At 33.5% G+C, this 24,841-nt stretch overlaps 1 protein-coding gene across 5 annotated transcripts in view; it reads left to right on the forward strand.

Annotated features, from left to right (window-relative positions):
• The window catches only part of VPS8 (VPS8, CORVET complex subunit), a 232,022-nt gene that overhangs the window by 75,472 nt on the left and 131,709 nt on the right, over nucleotides 1–24,841 (forward strand). For all 5 annotated transcript variants that reach the window (XR_003044270.1, XM_006925797.2, XM_015599949.2 and 2 more), the window contains 4 exons: nucleotides 6,328–6,374; nucleotides 18,799–19,021; nucleotides 22,264–22,353; nucleotides 24,733–24,784. Coding sequence is in view for 4 of the 5 variants with exons in the window: in XM_006925797.2 (XP_006925859.1) it covers nucleotides 6,328–6,374; nucleotides 18,799–19,021; nucleotides 22,264–22,353; nucleotides 24,733–24,784 (412 nt within the window). In the remaining variant the exon portion in view is untranslated. The remainder of the gene's footprint in view (nucleotides 1–6,327; nucleotides 6,375–18,798; nucleotides 19,022–22,263; nucleotides 22,354–24,732; nucleotides 24,785–24,841) is intronic.

Raw genomic sequence — 24,841 nt, forward strand, 5'->3', positions numbered from 1 at the left:
TGGCACTCCAGATTTCCCCTCTCTTAACTTTCATCATACTTCACTGGTACTACTTTCTTAAAAAAAGTCTTTGTACTAGACAGTAAGATATGTCTGTTTTCTTAAATACCTATCATTAGTACTTAGCAATGTGCCTCATCCATAGAAAATGCTTTGGTTAAATTTCACCAGTGGTTTGGTGTATATCTTTGTCTATGTAAGTCCTAGCCAGTTATCTTTCCATAGAATTGAGATTGACTGTACATAGTTGTATTACCTGCTTCTGCTCTTTTTTTTAAACATTTAGTTAGTTTTTGGATCAGTTACACATTCATATGATTCAAAAATCAAAAAGTATAAAAATGTATACAGTGAAAAGTCCCCCTTCCACCCTAATGCCATCTGCCCAGTTCCCATCTGCTTCTCACTATTGTAACTAAGTTTTTAAGTATATTTCCAGATTTTCTTTACGTAAATACAAGCACACATACATATATTTACTTACCCACATGTCATAATTCCTCCTACTTTAACCCAAATGATAGAAAACTATATTTGTGATTTTGTGCTCTTTTTTCCACTTAATATGTCTTGGAGATCTTTTTATATTGGTTCATAGAGAATGCCAAGTATGCCTTTTTTGGTAGTTACATAATATTCCTTTATTTTTTGATAAGACTATAAACAGTTTTTTTCCTACAATTTCAGCTTGTGCATGTCTATTATATATAGAAATACAATCGATTTTAGTATATTGATCTTGTATCCTGCAATCTTCCTAAACTCACTTTTTGCAACAAGTTTTTGTATTTTCTGTCGGATTTTCCATGTAGACAACCATATTGTTTGTGAATAAAGACAGAATTACTTCTTTCCCAATCTCGATGTCTTTTAGTTCTCTATCTTGCCTTATTACACTGGCTCCAGTATGGTCTTCAGTATGATGTTGAATAGAAATGGTGAGAATTAACATCCTTGTCTCTCCCAGTGTTAGTGGGAAAGCATCTAGTCTTTGCTTTATAAATATGAGGCTATTGGTTTTCAAAGATGCCCTTTATCAGGTTGAGGAAGTTCTATTCTTAATTTCCTAGGATTTTTTTTTAAAGCAAATGTTCTTGGCTTTTGTCACATTCTTTGTCTGTAGAGATGATTATATGGTTTTTCTTTTTCATTTGTTAATATGATAAATTATATTGATTTTTTAAAAATGTTAAACCAGCCCTGCATTCTTGGGATAAACCCACTTGATGATGATGTATTATCTTTTGTGAACAATTGTGTTCATGAGGACTGATGGTCTTTTGTCTTCTTTTCTTGTAATGTCTTTGTGCGGTTTTGGTATTGGAGTAATGCTGTTCTCATAGAAGTAGTTGTGAATTATTCCCTCCTTTACAATTTTATGGAAGTTTGTATAGAATTGGTGCTGTTTCTTCCTTAAATATTTGATAGAATTCACTATTGAAAATATCAAGGCCTTGAGTTTTCTTTGCAGGAATGTTTTTAACTACAAATGCAATTTCTTTAATGTGTTAACTATTTCTTCTTGAGTGAGCTTTGGTATATTTTATGTTTAAAGAAATTTGGACATTTTATCTAAATTGTCAAATTTATTGGCAAAAGTTGTTTATGACATTTTATTACCCTTTTTATATCTGAAGAATCTATAGTTATGTCATCTCTGTCATTTTGTTTTTGTTAATTTCTAATTTAATTCCATTGTGGTCAGAGAACATACTTTGTATGACTTGAATCTTTTTAAATTTAAAACTTATTTGATGGCCTAAAATATATAATTTAGTAAGTGTTCTCTGTGCTTGAGAAAAATATATATTCTGTTGCTGCTGGATGGAGTGTTCTAAAAATGTCGATTTATAGGCTTATTTAAGACTGTCAATTAAATATGTATTACTTTCATTATTGTCTTTATATCTAATCTTCAACCTTGATTGGTTTTCCTTCTCTGAAGAGTTTTAGAGAAAGTTTTTATTCTTTTAAGTGGAAAGAATCTTATTTTCTGATGCATGATTATTTTCTAGTGTTTTTGGGTTGTGATCAGATAATGTTTTATATACTAATTCTACTTTTTGGAGTTTATTTAGATTTTTTTGTGGCTCAATATATGGCCAGTTTTCATCAGTGTTCCATGAGCACTCAAAATATAATGCTTGGTGTGTTTTCACAGAAAATAGTTTATTATTCATCAGATTTTAGAAATTATATTCTAAACCCTTGCCCATTTTTATCCAACCAATTTCTCATGGACTGTGAAAAATAAAGTGCCCTGTTAATAGTGCTCTTTTTTTCCATTTTTTCTCCCATCTTCTGCTTTATGAGTATTAGCATTATATAATTTAGTAGAAATTTGGCATATAGAAATAGGAAATTTATCTTTTATGACTTTTTAATTTATTGCCCATTTAGCCTGAATTCTACTTTAGCTGATAGAAAGATCACAATCTCTGATTTTCTTTTTTGCATGGTGTACGTTTGCTTATCTATTTTCAATATTTCTGGATCACTTTGTATTTGTTTCTTGTTTACTCTGTTTTTTATTTGTGCATTTACTAATATTTAGGAATGTACATTTAATTCCAATGAATACCTTTATAATTATAGCATTATATAGTGCCCTTGATTCTCTATTTCCTTTGACAATGTTCCTTGCTGTGATAAAAATTAGCATGTTTTTCTTCTTCTTTCTTCTCAACTCCTCATCCATTACCAGATTTTAACCATTATCTTAGTATTTATTTTTATAACGTTAAACATGCTTCTAGTTCCAATTTTACTTGTGAGCTTTAAAGTCTATCTTTTGACTGCCAGTTTACAGATGAAGCCAATGATTTTTTTCTGTCTCCCACCTTCTTTTCTCTTTCTCTTTCCAATTTTTCTTAAAATAAATCTTTTCTCATTGTCAAAGTGTGTTTTAGGCTTATTTTTATAGTTGAATATAATTCATGCTCATCACCAGTGCTTTTGCTGTAATTTCCTTGGTCATTTCTTGGTTGTGGAAGCAGTTTTTTAAGAAAGGCGCAGGAGAGCAATATTCTTTGAGTTGTTGTATCTTCAAATTGTTGGTCTCTAGCTTTTATATTGAAAAATTTCCTTAAAGATATTGAAAATATTGCTCTGTTATCTTCTGGCATTGAATGCCTCCATGGCAAAATCTGAGGCTAGCCGTATTTTTTTCTTCCATTTCAAAATTGATCTCTTTTCCTGGCTATTTCTTAATTTTTGGAATCCGGTAACTCTACTGCATTGAGTCTCCATGTAAACGTTCTAGGCTATTTTTTTTTCTGGCTTATGACGTACTCTTTCAATATGTAGATTTAAGTCTTTTTTATATCAGGAAAGTTTTCTTGAATTATATCTTGAACTATTCATTGTTACATTGGTTTAACTTCCTTATTCACTGATTTCCGTTATGCATATGTTGGTATTTTCTCTCTCTCTTCCTCCCTCTTTCCACTCTCCTCTCTCTTCCTCTAGTCTCCTCCCTCTTTCCTTTTCCCTCTTTTCCCCCTCACAAATGCCCAAATACTTCATTCACCACTTCTCTGCAGGCTGGATCTCACCCATCACTGTACTTACTATCTAATTAAGAAAAGCACCTTCTTACTAAACATACCAATGATATCTTAATTGCTAAATCCAATGAACACTTTTGATATCTTAGTCATCTTCAGTGTGGTCTTAATCAGTGATAATCACTCTTTTTTGAAATTCTGTATCCTGTAGATATCTGGGACTATGTATTCTTCTGATTTTTAAATCTCTGTGACTATTCCTGAGTTGGATTTTCTTTCCATCTTCTGACCACATCATAAATATTGGTCTTCCTCATGATTTACTCCACTGTTCACTGATTTTTATCTCTTACCTACCACTGGCAGTTTTATTCATATATGTTGTTTCCTCTCATGACTTAGAAATCTATAACTCTAAGTCAGATGTTTCAGATCACTATATCCAATTTCTTATTATTCAACATCTAACTAAACATGTTCCTCAAATCTACCATACCCAGGACTACTCTTACCTTCTTCCTTCTAACACCTCCTCTCATATCTCTTATTTTATGACATCTTCTTTCAATCATCATTTAAATTAGAAATTTAGGAGTTATTATAGACTCCTTCCTATGCCTTCCAATGCACAACCAAGTTGTCACCAAGCTCTACAGTTTTACTTTATAAATATTTCTTAATTTTGTTTGCTGTGTTTTATACCTACTATCACTGCCCTAGTTTAGTTCCCTATTTATTTGACTACTGTAGTAGCCTTCTATCTTCAGTCTTGGGTTTTCCATACCCTGTCATCATAAAATCACCAGAGTGATCTAAAGGTATGAATCTGATGGTTTCACCCTCCATTATTCCTATAGTATATCCTTAGTACTAGGCTAGGCACTTAATTTCTTACTTAATAATCTTTAATAATTATAGATATACTTTAATAACTTCTACCTGATAATTATATTTGAAGTTGTAGCAGTTTACACCTGCTATTTGTAGTTTCTGCTGATGTTCACTCATGTGCATTATTTTATGAGGTGTTTTAAATTTTTATTTTGAGCACATTTTTACTAGTGCTTTATCAGGATTTATTTTGCCTGCGTTAAGCACTGTCTCTGGAGAGATTCTGTATTTGCTTCTTTCAGATGCCTCAAGAGTATCCTTTTGCAGGATCATTTTTGTGTTCATTTCTGTGTCTTGATTGTTCCCATACTAGGGAGATAGTGGGAATTCAAATCCCAAATCCACCTGCAGGCAGGATCTTGATTATGGATACTGAGATCGTACAAATTAACCCCCACTAAGTCCAGGCTCAGACAGCCTTTCTTGTCATCTTTATTTGCCTATAGGCAGATTTTTTTTTTTCTAGTTTCTTTTAACAAAGATGCAGCTTTTTAAGAATCCTGGTTTTAGGCAGATCTTTTCTTCAGTTCCTCATGTTGCAAGGGTCTAAAGACCTCAGCTTCTTTCTGGCACTAAAACACAAGCTGTTATGTGACCAACAAATTTATAGGACAGTCTCAGTGACATCTCAGGGATTATTGCTTTGGTTTTCAGTTCCCCTTTCACTTTTAGACCCTGTTATTTCTCTAATCTTTCTTAGGAGCTCAGCTGTGTATTTTAGAGAATGTTTATGAAATTTTCCCCAGTGTTTCTAGGGAGGTTTTCCCACCCCAGGTTATCTGGCCTACTATATTCTCATTTAGGGTTGAGGCTTTAGCTTTAACACTTTTCAAATGTTTGATTTTCATTCCTGTTTTTGAAGAATCTAAGATTTTAAATATAGACATGAAGAATATTGATGACTAACGGAAGCAGATGGATGGGTCAGGGATAGTTCTATAATCCTTTCAGATTAATAGGGCCTTTTCTGATGTTTCTCTCTCAAATAATAAATGTTCCTCAGTTTTGTTCTTTTTGTCAAACCAGTGGTAGCATGTAGTATTTTCTTCGCATAGTTCCTTCTCCTTCCTGATGGGATTTTTTTTCTGCCAGTAACCCATGCCGACTAGGATTTTTTTTTTTTTTTTTTTTTTAAAGGAAACCATTTCTCTGTAGCCAGCAGAAAATAAGAGAGTACTGCTGAAATCTGATGCTTGGTTACATGACAATTTTCAGTCGTAATGAACTATTTCTCCCTAAAACTGTTTCTCTTAAAAAAGACCAAAATTATGGATTGCTCTTCACTTGATATGAGTCTATTTATACATTATGAATTTAAAGTAATCAAAATATTACAAAACTGAGAAGTTAAATCGACTTTAAAATAGCTGGTTTGGAGGATTGTGACAAAATATGGATAACCTTAATCACCTGAGCCACTAATAGGACCAACTATGTCCTATTATCAATTTGATGTATTTTATTTTTCTTTGCAAATTTTCTTTAGAAAGTTGTGAGATAAATATATATTTTTACCTAATGTTTATTATAATGTTATTATAAACTTGTATTATCTATGTAATATTTTACTTAAATAATGAATTTAATTAACTGTTTTCCCATGCTGTATATTTAATTTGTTTCTTCCTCCTCTCTTCCTCCTTCTGCTTCTATATAGAGCTACAGTGAACACTTTAATGCATTATAATTTTTTTTCTTTAAAGTATTTAGGAAAAATTTCCAGATAGAATTACGTGTGAAAGTGTTTTCACATTTTTAAGACTTTTAACACGTTGTGCCAAATTGTTTACCAAAAACATGGTATAAAGTTACATTCTCCCAACAATTTAACGATATCTGAAGCAGACCACTTTCATTATGTGTTGTGTCTAACCAGTGGGCCATCAGACAAAGATATGGTGCTAATGCTTTTTCTATGGTTTCTCTACAGGATATGGTGCCTGTCATAGTTGATTACTGCCTTCTGCTACAGCGAAAGTGAGTATACATTGCCTATCAGAGTCAATTATTTTGAACCCAAGTTGCCTCTTGCTTATATTATAATTTACTGCCATGAATTGTGTGCATTTGACTAGATAGGTTTTAAAAAAAATTGATTTACAGAAATTTGATTCTTTTACAATTTACAGTCCATTTATCTAATAAAATTAAGTTTTGAAATAAAAATAGATACTGTAGGTTTATCATCTATGTGTTTGTGTAGCAGGATAGTGGAACATAGCTAACAAAAGAGCAATACTACTTAAGGATCTTAAAAGTAAAAATGTATGATTCATGTACTGTATATATACTCTTTCATGAACCATCACTAAAACAGTATTTCATACCAGCCAAAAAAAGGGCAAGATTATTATGCTTTTTCAGTGTCGATTTATGCAGCCTTTTTGTTGAAAAGAAATCATTGTAAATAAACCTTGATTAGGCTTTATTGGTTTAAATAATAACTGTATGAATTAACCAACCTGTATTTTTCACACTTATATTAACAGCCCCTACATGCCAGGTATTGTTCTAAGCCCTTTATATTAATTTATCTAATTTTTATAAAAACTTATTTAATTTTATTACAGTGAAGTAGGTATTATTATCTTCATTTTACATAGGAGCTTCCAGAGGCAGGAAACCATTAAATAACTTGCCAAAACTCACTGACACTTCTTTTGAGGTTCCGAGGTGGCATTCTAATATAGGCAGTCTAGATCCTGGGCTCCTGTTCTTAACTACTGTCTTGTACCACTTTCTGATGGTGGAGAATAACTCTGAGGACCCAGTGCAGATACTCCTAAAATTCTGTACAACATTGACTTGACTCATGAATTTAGATATATTCAGGTAACCTGAATCATAAAAGGTTGGATCATACTTTGAAAGTGTCTGTAAAGTTCAACAAGAGGGCAGTTATTTACCATGTCAGACCTTTGATTAAGTCATAAAGAGCTATATAGCATCTGCTTCCTTGAGGCTGAAATTAATTCCAGTATTTTAGCTATAGCGTAATATGTAATTATTCATTGAAATATGTTGTCTTCATAGTTAGGATGTTGCTGAGAACATTACTTTGTTACACATTGTCTTTTTTTCATGAGGGCCTAAGGGTGAAATTTCCCTCAGGTATTAGTACCAGAAATACTTTTACAGCTTATGAACAGCTTGTTTACTATTAGCTGATGGAGAGTGAATTGTGTAGTTAATTACTGTTTCTTATAAAGCTAAAAGCCATGATATACTAACTTCACCCTAGCTTTTAACTTAGTTTTCTCTTTACCCTGCTTTTCACATTCTCTTGTTATTTGTCTTGTATTTTTAAAAACAGCCTCAATAGTTTACGGATCAGTTTTACATATTTCATTTAATCCTCATAATTATAGTGTAAGAGAGGTAATTTTATCTTCATTTTCAGGTGAGGAAATTAAGTTGTAGAGATGTTTCTAATACTAATTAGCACTGGAATCAACCCAACTCTTCAAATCGAGATAATTATAAATGGTATCAAATAAAGTTGAAGTGGCCCTAGCAGTTTTAAGATGAAGGATTACATAAGGAAAAAGAAAAATGGGTTCTTTCTTTTAGAAATATCTTGTGTTATTCTCAAATATGTTCATATAAAAAAATGTAGCTTCATTTCAACATGGTATCTTTCTTCCTGAACTGGACTCTCTTTATACCATCATCTTCTTTGACATTTTCCCTTCAGTTTATATTGAGAAATAATTGACATATATCACTGTATAAGTTTAAGGCATACAGCATGATGGTTTGATTTGTATATATTGTGAAATGATTACCACAGTAGGTGCAGCTAGCATCCATTGTCTCATACAGATATAGTAAAAAGAAGAAAAAAGGAAAAAAAATTCTCCTTGTGATGAGAACTCTTAGGATTTACTCTCTTAACTTTTCCTGTGTATCATACGGCAGTGTTAGCTACAGTCATCTACAGTCATTATGTACGTTGTACATTACGTCCCTAGTACTTATTTATCTTATAACTAGAAGTTTGTACCTTTTGACCTCCTTTTTTCAATTCTCCCTCCTTCCAACCCTCCGCCTCAGGCAACCACAAATTTGATCTCTTTTCCTAGGAGTTTTTGTTGTTGTTGTTGTTGTTGTTGTTGTTTTTGTTGTTTTTTAGAGTCCACATATAAGTGAGATCATACGGTATTTTTCTTTCTCTGTCTGACATTTCACTTAGCATAATGCCTTCAGGGTTTATCTATGTTGTCGTAAATGGTAGGATTTCCTCATTTTTTATGGCTGAATAATATTCCATTGTGTGTGTGTGTGTGTGTGTGTATGTATGTGTGTCTGTTTGTCTGTCTGTCTGTCTGTGTGTGTGTGTCTGTGTGTCGACTTCATTATCCATTTATCCATTGATGGACACTTAGGTTGTTACCATGTCTTGGTTATTGTAAATAATGCTACTTGAACATGGAGGTACAGATATCCTTTCGAGTTAGCGTTTTCCTTTCCTTTGGACATATTCCCAGAATTGGAATTGCTGTGTCATGTGGTAGTTCTATTTTTAATTTTTCGAGGGTCTCTGTAGTGTTTTCCATCATGGCTGTACCAATTTACAACCCCACCAACAATGCACAAGGGTTTCTTTTCTCCACATCCATGCCAGCATTTGTTCTCTCTTGTCCTTTTGATGATGGCCATTCTAACAAGCATGAGGTGGTAATTCATTGTGGTTTTAAATGGCATTTCCCTAATGACTAGTGATGGTTAGCATTGTTCCATGTACCTGTTGGCCTTTTGTATCTCTTCTTTGGAGACATGTCTGTTCAGGATCTTTACCTATTTTTTAATTGGGTTAGTTGCTGTTTTGGTTTTGAGGTATGTGAGTTCTTTATATATTTTGGCATTATCAGACATTTGGCTTACAAAAATTTTTTTGTAACCCCTTATCAGACATTTGGCTTACAAAAATTTTTTTCCCACTGTGTAGGTTGTCTTTTCTCTCTGTTGAGGGTTTCCTTCGCTATGCAGAAGCTTTTTAGTTTCACGTAGACCGTTTTGTTTATTTTTGGTTTGTTGCTTGTGCTTTTGATATCATATCCAAAAAATTATCCAAAAAAGACTCACTTCCATGTTATTTATTCCTATGTTTTTTTCTAGGAGGTTCATGGTTTTGGTCTTGCATGTAAGCCTTTAGTCCATTTCGGTTTTAATTTTTGTGAGTGGTGTAAGGTATGGGTTGTTTCATTGTTACATGTGAATATTCAGTTATCCCAGCACTAGTTTTTGAAAAGACTGTCTTTTCTCCATTGACTGTTTTTAGACCCTTTGTCAAATATTGGTTTATTTCTGGGCTTTCTATTCTGTATCATTGGCTTAGTTCTGCTTTTATGGCAATATCATGTTATTTGATGTATATGGCTTTACAATAATAGCTTGAAATCAGGAAGTATGATTCCTCCTGCTTCCCTCCAGCCCTTAGGATTTTTTGGCTATTTGGGCTCTTTGTTGTTCCAAATGAATCTTAGGAATGCTTTTCTACTTTTGTAAATAATGCCATTGTAATCTTGATAGGGATTGCATTGAATTTATAAATGGCTTTTGGTAATATTGACATTTTAACAATGTTAATTCTTCCAATCCACAAATATAGATCTTTCACTTCCTTAGTTAAATTTATTCCTAAGTAATTCATTGTTTTCAGAAAATTCGTTACTATTGTATAAAGTGCCTACTGATTTTTGTATGTTTTGTATTCTGCAACTTTACTAAATTCATTGATTAGACCCAAGGTTATTTTTTGGTTGAGTCTTTAGGATAGTCAATATATAGAATAATGTCATCTGCAAATAGAGACAATTTTACTTCTTTCTAATTCTGATACCTTTTATTTCTTTTTCTTGACTGACTTCTCTAGCCAGGACTACTAGTACTATGTTGAATAGAAGAGGTGAGAGCGGGCACCCCTGTCTTGTTCCTGATCTTAGAGTGAAAGCTTTCAGCCTTTCACCACTGAGTATATGATTTTAGCTGTGGGTTTGTCATATATGGCCTGTGTTATGTAGGGATGTTTCTTCTATGCCTAATTTGTTAAGATTTTTTATCATGAATAGATGTTGAATTTTGTCAAATTCTTTTCCTGTGTCTATTGAGATAATCATATTATACTTTCTTTATTCTATTGCAATATATCACATTGATTGATTTGCATATGGTAAACCATCCTTGCATCCTAGGGATAAATCCCACTTGATCATTCTGTTATGTTCATGTACTGTTGAATTTAGCTTGCTAGTATTTTATTGAGGCTTTTTGCATCTATATTTATCAGGGATATTGGTCTGTTTATTTTTTTTTTTCCCCTTGTGTCCTTTTCTGGTTTTGGTATCTGGATAATGCTGGCCTCATAAAATGACTTTGGGAGTGTTTCCTCTTCAATTTTTTGGAACAATTTGAGAAAGATGGGTGTTAATTTTTATTTAAATGTTGGATAAAATTCACGAGTGAAGCAGTCTGGTCCTGGACTTTTCTTCATTGGGGGAATTTTGATTACCGATTTAATCTTCTTATTAGTAATTGGTCTATTTAGATTTTCTATTTCCTCCTGATTCAGTCTTTGTAAGTTGTATGTTTCTAAGAATTTTTTCATTTCCTCCAGGTCGTCTGGTTTGTTTGCATATATTTGTTCATACTAGCTTCTTGTGAGCATTTTGATTTCTGTGGTGTCAGTTGTATTATCTCCTTTTTCATTTATAACATTTTTTAATTTTGGTTATTTCTCTTTTTGGTTAGTATAGCTAAGGGTTTGTCAGCTTTGTGTATCTTTTCAAAGAACCAACTCTTAGTTTGGTTAATCTTTTCTATTATTTTCCTGTTATATATTTCACTTATATCTGGTCAAAACTTTATTATTTCCTTTATTTTTTTGGCTAACTTTGGGCTCAGATTGTTCTTTTTCTACTTTAAGGTGTAGAGTTAGGTTGTTTGTTTAGGATCTTTCTTCTTAATGTAGATGTTTATTGCTATGAACATCCCTCTTAGAATTATTTTTCCTGTATCACACAAGTTCTGGTATTGTTGTATTTCCTTTTTCTTTTGTCTCAAGAAAAGTTTTTATTTCCCCTTTTATTTTTTGACCCATTGGTGGTTCATGAAAGTTTTGTTTAATTTTTACGTGTTCATAAATTTCATAATTTTCCTCTTGTTATTGATTTTTAGTTTCATTGTGGTCAGGGAAGATACATGGTATAATTTCAGTTTTCTTGAATTTGCTGACTTGTTTTGTGGCCTAACAGTTGGTCTGTCCTAGGAAGTGTTTCATGTGCACTTGAGAAGGATATATATTCTGTTGTTGGATAGACCGTTCTGTACATTTAAGTATATTTGATCTATAGTGTTGTTCAAATATAGTGTTTACTTATTGATTCTCTTGTCTGGATGATCTATCCATTGTTGAGAGTGGGATATTAAATTACCAAACTATTATTGTGTTACTATTTATTTCTCCTTTTAGCCCTGTTAGTTTTTGCTTTATATATTTAGGTGCTCCAGTGTGGGGCACATAATTACACCCATCCTTGGGTTTATGTGGATTACCTGTTCCACGTTTCTTTTTTTCTTTTTTTTCACATTGAAGAAAATCATGTAAAAAGAGTCTACCAGTACGGAAAAAAAATACTAAAGAAATAGGCCAATATAAGTCATAAAAATATTTATTTCACATATTTTCACATAAAATGCTAATGAAAATTCAGAAAAACCAAAATACATTTTATTCACTGTTGATGTCTGTACTGTAATCTAAAGCAATCAGCCTTCTCTTTTTAATTGACGCAAAGTCACTATCTTTATTGCTTAAAATATTTGAAAGTACTACTTTAGCTTCATTTTTTTATGTTTATGTTTTTGGATGATCTTTTTCCAACCTCATCTTTCACTAAGTTTTCATAAATTCTTCAGTATTCACTATAACAGTTAAAAAAATCTCTTCAAAATTTTAAGGCTCATTCGATGTGTGGATCAATATCTAGAATTGCAGTTTCCAGTTTTGTGGCCAATTGAAGAGCTTCGTAATATTTTCTACGGTGAATGAAACTGATTTAAGGTCACTGTTGTATTCATCAGCAAGATGGACTTCAGATATTAATTGAATTGACTATCAGATAATTCGTGGTCAACCAGTAATTCGTTAATATCATCTCCATTCAGATTGTCAGAGCCTTCTTCTTGAAATTTATTTAATAAATTAATAATGCCAGTTAATCCCTCTTCAGTTGTTGGAACCATATTCCCTGATACAACCACTTCTGTCCTTATTGCTTCCCAGCAAGCATTTAAAGTTGAGAGCTTTATATAACTCAAAGCTAAAGCAATATTCTTGCTACAACTTAAAATTGTGTATTTATTCCAGGGTTCTGTAGGTGATTCATTGATTATCTTCAAGTTTATTAAAAATATCCTTAAAACTCCATTTAATATATTTAATCTTAAAGGTGGAAATAACGCCTTGAACTAAAAGTTGGATTAAGAAAGTTTTATTTGGTGACAAATATACAACTTTTACATTTGGATGTTCTAAATTGTGTGGATGCCCAGGGGCATTATGTAAAGTGAATTCTAGTTTGACAATTGTTTTCTTTCAGTATTTTGAATGTGTTATCCCATTCTCTCGTGGCCTACCAAGTTTCTGTTGAGAAATACACCTGTAATCTTATGGGGGGTTCTCTTGTATATAACTTTTCTTTCTTTTTTTTTTTTTTTTGCTGCTCTTAAAACTCTTTCTTTGTCTTTGACTTTTGACAATGTAATTATTATGTGTTTCGGTATAGCCCTATTTGGGTTCAACCTATTTGGTGTCTTTTGAGCTTCATGGACCTGGATGTCCATTTCTCTCCCCAAGTTTGGGGAAGTTTTCAACCATTATTGCTTTAAATATATTTTCTGTTTCTCTTCTTTTTCTGGATTTCCCAAAATATTGTTTCTTTTTATGTGTCCTATAATTCCCATAGGCATTCTTTTTTTTTTTTCCCTGCTCCTCTAACTGGGTAATTTCCAATGTCCTGTTCTCCAGGACACCGATTCTTTCTTCTTTGTGGTCAGTTCTACTTTTGAAACTCTTGAATTCTTCAGGTCAATTATTGTATTTTTCAGCTCTAAGATTTCTGTTTTTTGTTTGTTTGTTTTTTGATAATATTTGCTGTTTCTTTGTCAAACTTCTCTTTTTGTTTGTGCATTGTTTTCCTAATTTTTTTAGTTGTCTTTCTGTGTTTATTGTAGTTCACTAAACTTCCTTAGGAGGATTAGTTTGAATTCTTTGTCTGACAATTCATGATCTCCATTTCTTTGGGGTCAGTTATTGGAGCTTTTTAAATTTCCTTTGTTAGTGTTTTGTTTACCTGGTTTTTCATGATCCCTATGTTGATATCTGTGCATTTGAGTAATTGGGCTCCTTTTTTAGACCTTACAGGTTTGTTTTGACAGAGGCAGTTCTTCACCAATCAGTTTGGGTTTCTGGGTCTGCTGATAATATCTTTGGGCAGGTGGGTCCTGCTATTATGGTCTGGTCTTGGGTGAGATAAACTGTTCATGCCACTCGCTGAACAGTTAGGTAGGACTGCTGGCTTGGTTTCCTACCCAAGCGAGGCTATAGGATTCGCTCTGCAGTTGCCTGGATTCTCTGGTCAGGCTTGCTAGTTGGTCAGTACTGATTACTGTATTCAGTAGCAATTAGGACTATGAATTAGTTTTCCTGCTCTGGTAAGGGAATAAGGTGAGACCCAGGCCCTGTACAGCTCATTATTTGGGAATCCAAATCAAGTCAGAGTGTGTATTGATTTCCTTGGTCAGATGAGGCCACCAGTTTTGCTCTGCAGATGAGATGCCATGGGCTGTGCTCTGTTCAAGTGCCAATGTATATAGGTCTGTACAACTTCCCATGCGCTCTGGTTAGCTTCCCTGGTCAGAGAGGCTGAAGGCTGTATTCAGCAATGAGCAGGGTTATGAATTAGTCCCCGCCTGGGGAGGAGAAGAATCTCTAAAGCCAGTAAAGCTCTGTGTTTACTGCGCTTCTTAAATCAAGCCAACCCATACTCCAAGTTCCCTGACCAAACAGGGCCACTGATTTTGTTCTGCAAACTTTCAGCTCTTCCAGCCTGCCTCTGGGCTTGAGTTCCCCTGGTCCACACAGCTTCCATGAGTTGTCTTCAACCCTTCTGGTCAGATAGGCCCTGAAGATAGTCTCCACAGAGGGTGGGGCTGTGATTCACCTCCCTGCTTGGGTATGGGCAGACTGAGTTCTAGGGCCAGCAAAACTCTTCATTTGAGGATTTGAATCAGGCAGATATACACCCCACTGAGTTCCCTGGTCAGAGTACACTTCTGATTTGGTTCTATAGACGAGCAAAGCCATAGGTTGGAATTACTACTTGGGCTCTGCAGGTAAGAATTCCATCTGTCAAGATCCATCAGCCAGTTTTTGCAAGCCCCACCTCCCTTCTCCATTACAGTCAGATTCCCATTGGTTGATTTCTGCAGATTCTCCTACAATTCCTGTGGTGCAAGATCAGAGTAAAGGCTTTTGCAAGTGACCCACAAGCTCAGGGCAGGAGCTGCTAGTTGTCGTCTTTGGTCTCTCTTTTCCACTGGAGGAACCAGAGACTCAGGGAAGACCTCTCTGCATGGTGCTGCATTGGCTTGGGGGAAAGGCAAATGCAGTCAGCATGTAACCACTTCTCTTGCCCTTCTAATGCAGTCTGTCTTGGTCTCCGGAACAGGGGTGTGCTTCAGGCTCACTCCCATGTTCTAAAATTCTCTCTATGGTGTCTTGTTCTTGAATAGTTGTCGTTCTTGTTATGGAAAAGGGGCAAAGTTAAGAACAACAACCTGTGTCACCTTCTTGTTGAAATTATGCTCTTCTTTGACATTTGATTCCATTTACGTCTAGGGTTTTCTCTTCTATATTCCCAAGTTTGCAAAGTATCTGTGACATTAAGATTGCTTTAAGGAATATTCAGATTGTGCATAACACAAATATATCTTACAAAACATAATTTGGGACTAAGTCAATTTCAGGTAACTTCTTTCACTTCTAGGGTCATCATGTAGATACTCAGTGCTAGCCCCTAGACTCCTTTTTATATTAATATGTTCTGATTGGGTACATTGTTTTTATAGTCAGCCCTCTTATAATACTGTTTCTTATGTGGGTCCAATTATAAATACAATACATATTCTGAAATTAATTTTAACTCTGAAATTAATTTTAATCATTACATTATAGTTACTGTTACCTCTGTATCATAATTCATAGAACCCCATACCCAGCAGTAATATTAATTAAAGTAGTGTATATATGTATTCCCATTCATATTTAAGAATTCTTTTATAATGTAAAATCCTTTTCACTATGGCAAGAGCCACACTTCTTTTTCTCTGTAGGGCATACTGATCAATATGTTGGTTTTTTTGGTTAAAATTTGGCTTTATAGTCTCTGTATGAATTCTTTAAAATCGGAAATGACAGGAAATTATTTTTAAAGATGTGTGCTTTTATTCTCATAATATTGTCTCTGTTCCACAATTTCATTTCAATTTAGTAGTGTGTATTATTTTTTAATATTAGACAAAGGATATGTCTCAAGGCTTTTTGTAGGACATTTAATGATTTGTCATTTTGCCTATACAACAGTAGCCATAATTTAAGTTTATTTTCAGAATAGATCCAAAGTTTACTTGAACTATAATTATAATTTTGAACATTGTTTAAAAATAGGTACAGTGTTACTATATGTGAATGATTTCGCAATAAAGCTGTTATAAAAACAAAATAGGTGCTGTATATGGATGATCTTGACCACTTTGAGCACGTATCACTACAAGCAAATATCCAAAGATAAGCCATTATTCAGATTACTTGAATTATATATAAATATGAACTAAAAATATTTCTGTGAAATCTAAAGTGAACCTGATATAGTCTTTTGATAGCCAGGGTATTCGTTAAGTCTCATTATTCAACATCAGGATAATTGTTTGAGAAACAGAAAGATCTCAGTTATCAAGCATGGTTGAGGAGCTGCATGTTTTGAATACTGTTTTCTTGACAACTGCCTGTTAAAATCTTAAACATCAGAGCTTGGGGGGAAAAGTGCCATTCCCTTTTAATTTTATAACAGATATATTCAGCTATAATTCACATACCATAAAATTCATCCTTTTAAAGTATACAATTCAGTAATTTTTAGTATATTTACAACCCTCACCACAATTAAGCCATGCCTTTTTAAAAGAAATCTTTACAAATTGCGATGCTTGTATCAGAAAACAGAGCATTTTGAACATAATTTCATAAAGTTCATTTGAACTTTACTTTTACTTCTGTAAATAAAGAGACCAGCCCAAATCAATTTTAGATTTATTAAATGCCACTTATATCTAGTGGGGATTTGTTTATTTGGTTATGGTTATGTGGTTCGTATAGAATGGCAAGTGTTAGGATTGATGCTCTTGCTCCCTCAGACACTCTCTAAATTTGCAATTATCAAAGCTTTATTCTTCGCATTTTTTTTGAATTATAAAATTAATAACACGCAAATTTATCCATTTTCTGTATCAATTTGAAGTTATGAATGATAAACTCCAAATAATACTTTGAGTATTCACATAAAGTGAAGTTATGTAGAAAGCAGACCTCTTCGATGGTCCTCTATTATTCAGAATGGATTTTCTGTTTTGCTGGTTACAGGGAGGCTAAGCTAGAAGTGATAAACAGCAATTTGGATTTTAGCCTTCCCAGTAAACAAAGTCAGCACACTGGAGTGTAATGCTTAAATATAGAAAGAAACACAAGACCTAAAAACTTTTTTCATATGTGCTTTTCTTTCTCCTTCCTTCCCTAATGCTCTAATAAATATTCTCCCGAAATGATCAGAACATGTCTTAGAATTTTGTTTTATTTATATTTCAAGGAAGAGATGTAGATAGGAGTTGCTGAATTTTATTTTCTTGCTTCTTTATTCTAGCTTCTGACTGGTTAAGAAAGAAACTTGTAGTTTTGCCATTTATCTCACCAGCATTGTTTGCTGCTATGTGTCACAGGAGTGCCTTCTTCGTCAACTTTTATGCTCTGTTGACTGAATTTTTAGCTCTTTAATTCTCCTCCCCAGGGCTTTTTATGCTGAAATAAAATATATAATTATCTTCCCTGGCATGTTGTTTTTAACAACACATTACAGAGTGCAAGGACTAGCAAATACATTTTCTTTAAATTCATTAGAGTTACCTTGTTACTCTATATTTCTTACAGTAAAGCTTCATTAATCTCAGTTTCTTTCAGTTGGCTAGTAATTGGTAATCACAAAAATGTGATGGAGTATGGATTAAAATGAAACTAACATGAAAAATACTCTGATAAATATGAAGCAAAGGGTAAAAATGATGCAAAAATTACTTACATTTGTGGATATGAGATAAAAATTAATGGATATAGATTCCCTCCCCCCACCAGGATATTGCAAATACTATTTATTGGAAAGTGGCATATGGTTCAGGTGCAGTTGCAGCCAGTCTGTTTATCATCTGTCCCCTTTCAGGACCTCAAATGAGGCAGGACCCCATTCTACTCCTTTCAGAATCTTCCTTGCCTTTTTTGTGGAACTTGTCATGAAGACTATACCTGTGGATAAACATCTAGCACTTTTCATGGTTAACATGATACTCATATAACGAGATTATACATTTAGTAAAGTAAATAAATAATACTAACGTATAGAGAATTAGTACAGTTTTTATATTAAAAAAAGAAATGAATGAATGCGTGAATGATAACAGGCAATACACTACAGAAATGGAATGATGGAAAATATTTAATTTTGCCAGTCATCAGAATTAAAAACAGTGATGTCGTTTAATTTATACTTATTAAATTATCCAGGAAAAAAAAAACCAAACACAATTATCTGGCGAAATTGATATTATACATTGCGGGTGGCAGTATAAATTGGTACTGATACTTTTTGAATCTAATTTAGAAACACATTTCAGGTGCTACAAAAAAATTTCATATCTTTTAGGTAGACATAAATTTCTAAAAGTAGAATGACTAAGGAGTTAAGGCGCCTAAATGGGAAAGACTGTATATGTAGATGTTCATTGTGGCATCATTCATAATATTAAAATACTGGAAATAAGTGATATAGCCAACACTATAGGAATAGTTAAGCAAATTCTGGTGTTTCAGCATTTTCTTATCTGTAAAAGAAGTACTGGGAAAATTAATTAAGATAGTGTATATAAAAAGGTTTTCACAATATAAAGCTCTGCGCAAATATTGTTACTGTTTTTAATAAACTTCTAAATTGAAATAGGAAAAAGATTATATATTTAGCAGACTGAATTTAATGAATGTTTGGAATGTTCCTAATTTTTTTTTTCCTTTCTTTTATAGGGATCTTCTATTTAGCCAGATGTATGATAAATTAAGTGAGAATTCAGTGGCCAAAGGAGTGTTTTTGGAGTGCCTTGAGCCATATATTTTAAGTGATAAACTGGTGGGGATCACACCCCAGGTAATGAAAGACTTGATTGTTCATTTCCAAGATAAAAAGTTAATGGAAAACGTGGAAGCCCTCATTGTACATATGGATATCACCAGCTTAGATATTCAACAGGTGAGTTTATAGACTAACTTCTGGAATAAACATCAATCCTTTGTTGATTATATTTACTTGACTGATCAGGCCTCAATCTGCCATCTGCCTCAGTAAGTAAGCCCCAATTACTTATTGAGCACTTTGGGTAAGATTTCTTATATACTTGTATTTGTCAATATATTTCTTAGGACTGTTTTTTAATGAAAGCTAGATTATGAACTCCTGCAAGCCAGCAGTTTTCTGTTTCTTTGACATTCCCTAGAACTCTTATCATAGAGTTTATATTTGGTAGTTGCTCAATAAATGCTTATTGACTGTTCCTTCTTCATCTGTTTGTTCACTACTACAGTTTTCATCCTGAAAGTGAATTCAACTATGAGTACTTTCATATAAATAATAAAATATTTTTACTTTTAAGAGTATGATGTCTTTAAAAAAAAAAAAACTAGTTACTAAGTCCAGAGTTGATAATTTTCATACATTGAGTTTTGAAATAGTATATTTTGAAATAGTATAAGAATATTGTAGGGTGTCTCAGTGTCATCAGCCAGCCCATTGTTAGATAATATACTTCCAGTATATCTGAGGTCTCCACAATAAGTTTTCAGTCCTTAAGAGGAGCAGTATGTAGTCTGGCCTAAGGTATTTCACAGTTTAACTCTTTAGTTCCACATTAGTCCTAATAATGAGCATGTTACTCCTGCAAAGGCACAAAGGCACTAAGCCCTATTGGGCTAAAATATGAGTAACTTAAAAAGATCTTAGATGGAATAACACAAAAAAATTTTTTTTAATATGCAAAATTACATAGAAATGAAGGGTTTGGAAAAATGGTTATTCTTTCTGGAAGCTCTTTATAAATAAATGGCTGTGAATTTGCAAAGTAGAGCCAGATTCCCTTTTATACATGCCTTCCTATTATAGGAGTAATTTGGTGTAATCTTCACAGTCCAATAATAAGTCTGATGATTTGAGAACTTGTTATCAATATAGCTTTATTTACCTATCGACCAGTATAGGAGAAATTTCTAATTTCTTCTCTTTCCAACATTTCTAGCTTTTCCTCAATACTATGTAAATATTTTTCAGTCTTTTTCATGTTAAAACAGTTTTTAAAAAATCTCAGTCTCCTTTCCCTCCATATCAGTCCTGTTCCTCTTGTTCCCCTAGGTTCCTGCCCCATTTCACTCTTCCCAGTTATACGGCCAGATTTCTTGAAAGCATCTTGCGTAGGTTGCTATTTGTGTTTTTGTTTACATCCTAATAACTCTTCAAGTTTGCTTTCACCACAGTCAGCAATGACCTCCATGTCTACTATATCAATTGATATTTTTCAAATTTTATTCTTTCACAGCATTTGTTCATTAATTCAAAGAGCATTTATTGAGTGTCAGGCTCTGCAGATGCTTCAGTGACCCTCGTGGACAAGGTTTATCCTCTTATATGGCTTAGAGCTTAGCAACAAAGTTTGACAATAAATATAAACAAGTAAATAAATAAGAAATATCTGAAAACAACTGTTATGTTAAAAATCAAACAGGCAAGCAGGTAGGGAGAGAATTGAGGGTCTACTTTAGACTGGCTGATTATAAAAGCCTTTCTAAGAAAGCAACACTGAGTCTGGAATATGAATGACAAGAAGGAATCAGTAATGCAAAGATCTTGGAGGAGAAGATTATTGTAGGTAAAAGTAACAATGCCAAAAAAATCATATGTACATATACATAGGTGCACACACACACATACCTTGTAACAGATAAAAAGCAAATAAATTTGAAATGTAGTTGAGAGTGAGAGGTAGAGCTTTCAGGGCAAGGTACGGATTTTTCCATGTTGTTCTAGAATCACTAAAAAGTTTTAAGCAACATCACTCTGGTTTACTTTAGGGATAGCAGAATGAAGGGTAGGGGTCAAGGGGTGGGATACTAGTTAGGAGCTGGTCCAGGGAGTGGTCCTGGCCAGAGATGGTAACAGGGAGATGGAGAGACATGGCCAGATTTTGGAAATGTTTTGGAGGTAGAACTGATTTGCTGATGAATTGGATGCAAGGGAGTGGAAAGAATATAAGGATGATGCCTAGTTTTTTGGCTAAAGAAACAAGGTAGTGATTCCTTTAAGAAGTTTGGAAGACTGGGGTGGGTTAAGTTTAGGAGACAAAATCAAATTCTATTTTGCCATTTTATTTTGAGATAGCTACTAGACATTCAGATGACGATAGCAAGTAAGTGGTTGGATATATGATTCAGAGAGTAGATTAGGGCCGAAGCTGTAAATGTGTTAGTCATCAGCAAAAAGATGTATGATCATGGCACTGGCTGAGAGGGTGGGTAGTGAGAGAAGAGAAGAGGTCCAAGAACATGCCTTTCTCTAGAAAAACTACCCCAATGACACTTCACTTTAGTTTTTTCTCTTACCTCTATCATTCTCCTTCGTCGACCTGTACTCCTCTACTCCAGCCCTCTCTTTTGCACTCTGTAGTATAAATAACTCTCATAGTAACAGAATACGAAGTACTCTATATTTAAGTCATCTCTATTATTCTTCTTAAATATTTTCTCACTTTGATTTCTCTCCATTCTTAATCATTTCAAGTTCCTTTCCACATTGGGACCACCCTCCTTACTGCTTCTGACTGCAGAGTCCCTAGTTTCTGCCTATGCTTTTGGCTCACATACATACATTCTTTAGGTCCTAGCTTAAATATTGCTTCCTCAAGAATGATAATTGAATATCCCAGACCAGGTCATGTTCCTTCATAATACTTATCACAATCGTAAATGAATTATTTGTATAATTGAGTGTCTTCCCCAAGTCTTAACTCACATACCATTTTGTGGCCCTCCCTTCTTTTAGTTAGTAGTGTCCAAGATGAATAGAAGTTCTGTAAGGGTAAATACTAGGTCTGGGTTTGTTTTATTCATCACTTTATCTCCAGTGTTTAGGAGAGGACCCAAATCTAGGTGTTTACTAAATATTTATAAACTATTGACCGAAGGTAAAATGTATATAGAAAAGGGAAGAATAGAGACAAAATAAAAATAGATGAAGGTTGTTTAAAGTAACTATTATATTGTTCAGAGCAGTAGTGAACCTCCAACAGTTCCTACCATGGCCTATCTTTGAGTACTTCAATTTTTTTCAGAGAATGAATAAGAAAAATTAGGGAGGAGAATTCAGGATCTTCATTTTTAAAAGTTTAAGGAAAATAATTGGTTAGACTTATTGAATTGTATGGACCAAGCAACTTTTCCTTTTTATAGGTAGTTCTCATGTGCTGGGAAAATCATCTGTATGATGCTATGATCTATGTCTACAACAGAGGCATGAATGAGTTTATTAGTCCAATGGAGGTAAGATACTTTCTAAATTTGGTACATATTTAATATTGTTTATTAATGTTTTTTCCCTGTTCTCTATTTGCTTTGAATAGTTTCTGTTCTCATCCAATAATTTTTTAATGATTTATTAGACTTTCACCCATTTGGGAATTTATAAAGTAGCCTTTAATTTCATATTTTCTGCCATTACTTTCTTTTTTTAATCTTCATAAGTAGATATTTAAATCTCAGGGTACAATAGATAAAATTAATGCATGACTGTTAGACTTTATGTTTGTTCCTAAGAATTTTTAATATTATAATAGCTTTTCTAAAAGGTATAAAAAATTAACTATATATAGTTATTGTATGTAGAAAATGTGCTATTGAGTAATATGTTTGTAGATATATTCTGCTGCGGGGAGGTCCTGAAAATATTGGAAATCTGCTGATTTGTTGCTTTTCCAAGCTCAGAATTTTATAGCATTCATTATATTAGAATTATTTCTTCTTACACTAGAAGAGAACATCTAAAAAGCATTTGGGTATTTAAAAACCCCGTATCCGTCTTGTTACTTGCTTTATATTTGAAGACAGAGTTGAGAATAGTGGATTTTGGAAACATGTGGTGCCCTGCCAGCCCATTGCCTTATTACAGCGACTAAATACTTGGCTCAAAAGAGTCAGGCATCTGCCGAAGGCATCCAGTCAACTTTTTTGCATATTAAATGGTCATCCAAAACTATCTCCAGTATTATTGAGTCAGCATGATAGTTCAGTCTTCTTTAAACACATTTAGGTTGGTGAGTATCCCTCTCAATTCGGAACTCCTTTATTTTTGGTTGTACCTCTCTTCTCTTGGTCAGTTTCCAAAAATAAGAGCCACAGCCCTATTCCTCTGCTTTTGACCCTGATTGTATGTCAACTAAATGTTTTTTACACTTGAACACCTCTCAGCTGCTTCCTCTGACCCAGGTCCAGTACTTCCCTGAGAAAGAGCTGTCAGCTGCCTCCTCAGTGAGGTCCAAAGCCTCTCTGCATGCAGAACTACTAAACCACAATTAGGAAGAATTAATGCAATTTCTACTTTCTCTCGAAATAATTCCTAAAAACAGATTCTCATCTGATGTGTTTTAAGTTGATAAAAATGATTGCTGGGTTTGTGTTATTGTTGCTTTTGAAGTTTTTGTTTTGTGTGGATTTTTTATTCTTCAAAATCTGGTTTGTATTTATACCTGTACATCTCAGATGGAACATCCAGGTTGCCTTGTTTTCTGTTAAGAGTAGTTTTCAAGTTCAATGGTTTTCAGCAAAAATATTTGTTATTAAATAGTCATTTGGAGATTTTAGCAGTGGGAGGTTAGATGCATTCTGTGTCTCCTCTTTTATAATTCTCTTCCTTTAAGGTACTCTCTTTTCAATGTTTAAAGTTTAGTTAGTTTAGTACTTAAAGAGGTCTAAATTAAGAGAATATGTCCTGTCTTTTGAAATTTTCTAGGTTTTCTAGAGTGAAAGTGTCCTCACATTTGAGATGACTACTATAGTTTCTGAGATCTTTCTTTAGTTCTAGTTTTGGCTGCTTCAGAAGTAAAAGTAGTGCCTTGTGTTGGGAGGAAAAACTTCCTCTTACCAACTTAGGTCCCAGTGGTTGGGGGAGGCCTGCAAATTAACTGACAACGGACAGATTAACAGGAGAAAGGGCAAGGTGTATTCACATGTGTACTGGGAATACTCAGTAATAAGTAACTCATTAGGCAGAAGTAAAGATTTATATACTAGTTTAAGAAAACATTGGGTGGGTGGGAAAGGATTTAGGGCTTCCATGGGAAAGTTTGGCTGGTTTTATTGGGCTTTTTGATGCTAATGGAAAGCCGCATTTGCACTTTTCAGTGCTAGGGGTTCCTCTTCTCCTAAACTGGAAACTTACTTCTAGGAAGCCCAGTGTAGTTTTTCTATTTGTTATCGTATTTTCAGAGGCTCTGCTTAAATTTAGACTGTTTTCTTTTTCCGTGGCTGCTGATTATTCAAATGTTTTCAGTTTAAAGTAATCCTCATCATTATTTTGGTGGGCTATTAATCCATTTACTTGCTTATGATGTTTTAAAGAATAAAAGACTTTAAGAAACCTAAGGATATTTTATATCAAAAATTATAACCTAAGCAAAGACCTTCATCTAACTGGTACTTATTAAATGGTTTCTTTTTGTGAGGAATATAACAACAAATGCTTGTTTACCAGTGATCCTTCGGAAACAGTTCATGTTCACATGAAAGGTTTTTAATCTCAGTAGCATTTGACTGTCTAATTCCATCAGAGAAAGGTGATTACTAGCATACGATCCTTGATTATCTTTTTAAAGATATTCTTTTTAAAAAATAATGGTATTGTTTTTCTATTTCATTTTCATACAGAAACTGTTCAAAGTCATTGCTCCTCCTCTGAATGCAGGAAAAACACTAACAGGTATTTTCTAAACTTTAATTTTTTTCTTTTTTTTAGTATTTTAATATATTATTTAAA

Source organism: Pteropus alecto, unplaced genomic scaffold (assembly GCF_000325575.1).
Source record: "Pteropus alecto unplaced genomic scaffold, ASM32557v1 scaffold88, whole genome shotgun sequence".
NCBI lineage: Eukaryota > Metazoa > Chordata > Mammalia > Chiroptera > Pteropodidae > Pteropus > Pteropus alecto.